Genomic DNA, 5,263 nt, shown 5'->3' with positions numbered 1-5,263 from the left:
GTCACTAAGGCCTATGATATCTCTAGGAACTTGCCTTATTTTCCAGGACTAAATATCAATCAATGTGTACATTAAATCATTAAATGCCCTTGTTAAATGTGCAAAGGGTAAATCTTTGAAATATAAGACTAAAAGTACTATTGGATAATACTCATAGCAACTTGGGTGATGGGAGAGAGAACATTAATGTCCTGGGTAAAGCAAAAATACAAAGTGTGAATGGAAGCAATTTTATGGAATGTAGGAAGACCAAGGAGGGTGCAACCTAAGGCAGGAGGGAGAGGAGAGAAGGCATTAGAGATACAAGGAAATTAAAGAGTTGGAACTCAATTGAAATAACAGTGAGGATATTTCATAAATGAATATAAATAAATCCTGGTCAGTTCCTACACTTGAAGAATTCATCCCTGCAGGGTATTCTTTTTCTATTTGTTTGTTTGATTTCAAGATAAAGGTCAAAACTAACCTAGTGATTAGTATGCTAAGGGAATATTATTTACCTATGTTAGCATCAATGGAGTGAACATTTTTTCTTCTATCTCCATATCAACATTAGAATAATTATTTTTTTTCAAATGTATAACCACTCAAAAATTAGCACAACATTTTCTAAACCTTGTATTGATGGAGAGAATAAGCAGCAGGTGAATGAATACTTCTTTTTATTTGTCGTATTTCAGGTCATTAGACATAGGAAAATTTAAAGGTAAAATAATGCGGGAAGGTCCATGTGGTCTTCAGTTAGTACTCTATCAAAGTTGCACCTATCAAAGCACCACAGCTAAACCCAATTACTAAGAAAGGAAATGTTTGTCTACCAGCATGCCAATAATCAGACTGAAAATAAGAAAATTAAACAGCAAAAATTTGGGAGCTAAGTTAACTAATGAAATATCTTGATTTATTCATTGCACATTTATCTATAACCACTTTGTTAAATCATAAATGGAATTTTTGCAGGTTTGCTGCAATGTTATAATTTTAATGAGAGAGTTAATTTTCAATTAGTCAATCAATGTTTATTAATCTTGAGGCATATATTAGCCTCCAAGTGAATAAAGACATGGTAAGGATTACAATGCAGAAAGGTAAGAAAATAAAGACTGATAAAATGTGTCTAAGAATACATAACCCAAGATACAATTATGTAATCTTCACAGAAATTTCCTAAATAAATCTGCTACACTATTACAGGTGAAAGTATTTTACTTGTATTGAATGCTTGAAGTTAAATCATCCACATAGCAAATGCTCTTGGCAATTTCCATTCCAAAGTTGGTCAGCAATGCAGATATGAAGGTCTCATGGAATAGAGAAAAGCATCTATTCAGGGCACTTTAAAAAGATTCTTGGACCTCTCTTGGGATGATTTAAGGTCCTACTTGACTGAGACTGCTGTCTGGAAGATGTTTGTCCAGGCATCTAAAGAAGTTGGCCAATGCAGCGATGTTTGCTGCTATCCACTGTAAGTACTTACATCATGCTTGCAACAAGATGATTTTTTTTTCCATTGATAATTTTCGACTTTCAACATGACACTGAATATTCTTCAGAACTAAGAGCCTATGGAGCCTGTCTTCTGGAAAGACCACACCACCTGTCACAGCAGCACGGACGTTTGTGGACAGTTCCTCTAACACTTCCGATGCTCACGCCCCACTCTGCTTCTCCCAGAGAAGGCACATCTTCTTAGCACCTTCCTCAAAGCTGCAGCCACATCTTTATTCCTCAAGCTGTAGATGAGTGGGTTGAGCATAGGGGTGAGGATGGTGTAGAAGGCAGACACAACTTTATCTTTCTCCGGCGTGTGGTAGGAGCGGGGCAACACGTTGGTGTAGAAGGCTGCCCCAAAGAAAATGCTCACCACCGTGATGTGGGAGGAGCACGTAGCAAAGGCTTTGCGCCGGCCCTCGGCTGAGTCCATCCAGTGGACAGTGAGGAGGATGCGTGCATAGGAGACACAGATGACGGACACCGGGATGAGCAGCATCAGCACGCAGCACACGTACATCAGGGTCTCATAGAGTGATGTATCCACACACGACAGCTTCAACACAGCTGGGATCTCACAGAAAAAGTGATTGATCTCTCGGGACCCACAATAGGGGAAACTCATCGTGACTGGAGTCAGCATAAATCCATCCAAGGAGCCACCAACCCAGGAGCCCACCACCATGAACAGGCAGGTCCTGCGGTTCATGAGCACTGGGTACCGGAGAGGGCTGCGCACAGCCACATACCGGTCATAGGCCATGAGGCCCAGCAGGAAGAACTCGGCTCCGATCAGGGTCAGGTAGAGGAAGATCTGAAGTGCACAGCCCAGAAATGAAATGGTCTTTTCCTTGGAAAGAAGGTCTTGCAGCATCTTGGGGACAGTGATACAGATGTAGACAGTGTCCATGATGGACAGCTGACTGAGCAAGAAATACATAGGCGTGTGGAGGCGGGAGTCCACATGTATAAGCAGAATCATGACCACATTGGCTGTTATGGCCACCACAAAGATGGAGAAGACAATGGCAAAGATAACCCCAGGGAATCGTGGGTGGGTGATGAGGCCCAAGAGAATGAAGTCAGTGGAGTTTCCAGGTATAGCCTCTGAGGTCATGTCACATCATAGCTCCTTGGACTGTAAGACAGAAAACTGATGAGTTAGTTAATAACCCAGTATTTAGGAAGGGCTCACCAGGAATATTATGTCAGAACAAATAAAAGAAAGAACATCAACTTTAGAATTATTTCAAATCCTAGTTTCAATATTAATGATCAGTATCACACTGGACAGATAAACTAAACTAACTCAATTCATCACCTGTGAAAGATCTTCCTAGGTTTATACTTTAGGCTAGAAGCAAGATTTAAATGTAATAATTCATACAGTACTTCTTTTTCAATCTGCTTTATTTTTACTTTGGCCATATTCTGTATACATTTTATGGTGTTATATCACTTTAGGCTGAAAATTTCCTGAGAATGGTAACGGCGTTATTCCCCATTTTATCTTGCAATAAATATACATGGATTGATTTACTATAATATTGCTCTCTGCCATTAAAATGATTAGGTTGTTAAGATCATACAGACATCCATTTGTGACTTTAGACTTTGAGGCTGGGTGTGGTGGCTCATGTCTATAATACTAGCACTTTAGGAGGCTTAGGCAGGAGGATCCCTTGATGCCAGAATTCAAGACCAACCCAGGTCACAGAGTGAGACCTCATCTGTACCAAAAATATTTACAAAAATATCTGTGTGTGGTGCTACTTGTGCCTGTAGTCCTACCTACCAGGGAGGCTGAGGCAGGAGGATCACTTGAACCCAGAAGTTCAATGGTACAGTGAGCTATTATCACACCACTGTGTTCTATCCTGAATGACAGGGTAAGATCCTATCTTAAAAGAAAAAAAAAAAAAAGAAGAAGAAATTGATAGAAATTACTATGGAGTCCATAAATCTAAATACCTTTAACTTTTTTAGCTGTTGTTATTACCAAACAGCTTTGTGAAAGTTTGGGACAGCAAAGCCATACCACCAACTTCATCTGGGCATCTAGTTCCCCTCTGTCTTGCTGTTAGACACTGTGCTGCAAGAGAAGTTCATGTTTTAGGCATGGAGCACTTTAAGCACTTGGATATATCCGTACCCAAAGGATAAAAATGTTGACAAAGTTTCTCTAATAGAGTGGCATTCTGAACTTATGATGTTATATTACCCTAGGAATCCATTGCTCCTATGTTTTTTTTCTCTTTGTAATTCTCTATCATCTTTCATGTTTATAAGAAAAAAATAACTAAAAATGGTAAAGAAATTGCTAAATTTAGAGGGAATAAAAACCACAGTAGGATTAAAACTCACTTGAACTAAACGGAATACATTCTTATGGTTTTTATTCTCAAGTATGTCAATGTAAATGTGCCTCTTTGAGGATAAATAATTCAATTTTATTATCATAGTATACAGTATAGTGTTCCTTGCCCCATTTTGGTGGCACAATTGCTAAGGAAGTATATTTCTGTAAAATGTTTTGGCCACCTATAAATAAACCAGAGCTTTTAGCTCCACAATACTCAAATGTGTGATCTCTGAAGCATCAAGAAGAAATATGTCCCCTCGTAGTGAGGCAAAAATAGGAGAGATAGAGAGGCATCTTAGTGTTCCTTTTATAGTTCAATCAAAGAGGGGGGTAGAATATATTATGAGTAGTATTCCAGATATATGAGTAAAGTTCCAAACGAAAAAGTAAAGTGCAATTTTTGTGTTGATCTGTTCTAAAACTTAATTTTTTCACAGCTTACCATTTGAGGGAGAGACAAAAAAAAATACCTGAGCATCAAATATTAACTTTGACAGGCTTTATAAAAGTTAGCTATGTTTGTCTTCTTTAATATGCAAAAGATTTTCTTGAGATAGTCACAGCTCTGCATTAATAGGTCAAGATACTATCTTCAAAGATACACACACACTGAAATTCTCCCCATGCATCCTAGAACTTTAGACTACTGAGATTCCACTTACAGGGCTTTTGTAGTAACTGGTTAAAAATTAAAATATTAATGCAAATAGACAATAACTTTATCTTGGTCAACTATCTTTAATGCAGCTAGATGAATTATGGATTTTATATATTAATCACTGTAGTATCAAATCAGCTTACAGTAATCCCTTTAACAATACATTCTGAAATGGCCAAGAATATAACAAGTGAAAATTACCTAATAAAATAAGCAATTATTTATCAATCAAAACATAGGCTACCACATTTTGTTTCATATGAATACTCAGATTGCACCTCAGCCTCCCAAGCAGCTGGGACTACAGGAACCTGCCACAATGCCTGGCCACTTTTTTGTTGCAGTTGTCATTGTTGTTTAGCTGGCCAGGGCTGGGTTCATACCCACCAGCCTCAGTGCATGTGAATGGTGCCATAACCACTGTGCTACAGGAGCCCAGCCTGCTGTCATGTTTTTTCACTCCTCAAGGCCCTCATGTTTTCTCCTATTTTCCTTGCTAACTAAAAAAAGAAAACCAAACCAAAACAACCCCCTATACCCTTTTATCTTCATAATGTCACCTTCAGGCCTTTCTCTTGCTTAGTACTCTGTCTCCAGAATTTGTTCAAATATAACCTAGAATACCCTGAACCATAGGATTTTTTTGTTTGATTTATTGATTTAATTTACAAAGTTAAAGGTGCTCCCCTCCTTCTTTCCTTCTAAAGCAGCTGAAACGCAAAATCCACCCCCTTTAAAAACATAACTCAGAA

General features: G+C 38.3%; 1 protein-coding gene across 1 annotated transcript; it reads right to left on the bottom strand.

Annotated features, from left to right (window-relative positions):
- Positions 1 to 1,633: 1,633 nt before the first annotated feature.
- Positions 1,634 to 2,608, bottom strand: LOC100952272 (olfactory receptor 2T2-like). The gene has a single exon (XM_003803127.2). The coding sequence runs from the start codon at positions 2,606 to 2,608 to the stop codon at positions 1,634 to 1,636; it is 975 nt and encodes a 324-aa protein (XP_003803175.1).
- Positions 2,609 to 5,263: the final 2,655 nt, after the last annotated feature.

The sequence above is a fragment of the Otolemur garnettii genome, unplaced genomic scaffold (genome assembly GCF_000181295.1).
Source record: "Otolemur garnettii isolate 467f Iridium unplaced genomic scaffold, OtoGar3 scaffold00279, whole genome shotgun sequence".
Taxonomy (NCBI): domain Eukaryota; kingdom Metazoa; phylum Chordata; class Mammalia; order Primates; family Galagidae; genus Otolemur; species Otolemur garnettii.
The sequence above is the reverse complement of the archived record's forward strand: the minus strand, read 5'-3'. Positions and strand labels throughout refer to the sequence as shown.

Excerpts from the sequence above, each read along its gene's own strand:
- LOC100952272 (XM_003803127.2), bottom strand. The coding sequence starts at position 2,608 with ATGACCTCAGAGGCTATACCTGGAAACTCCACTGACTTCATTCTCTTG.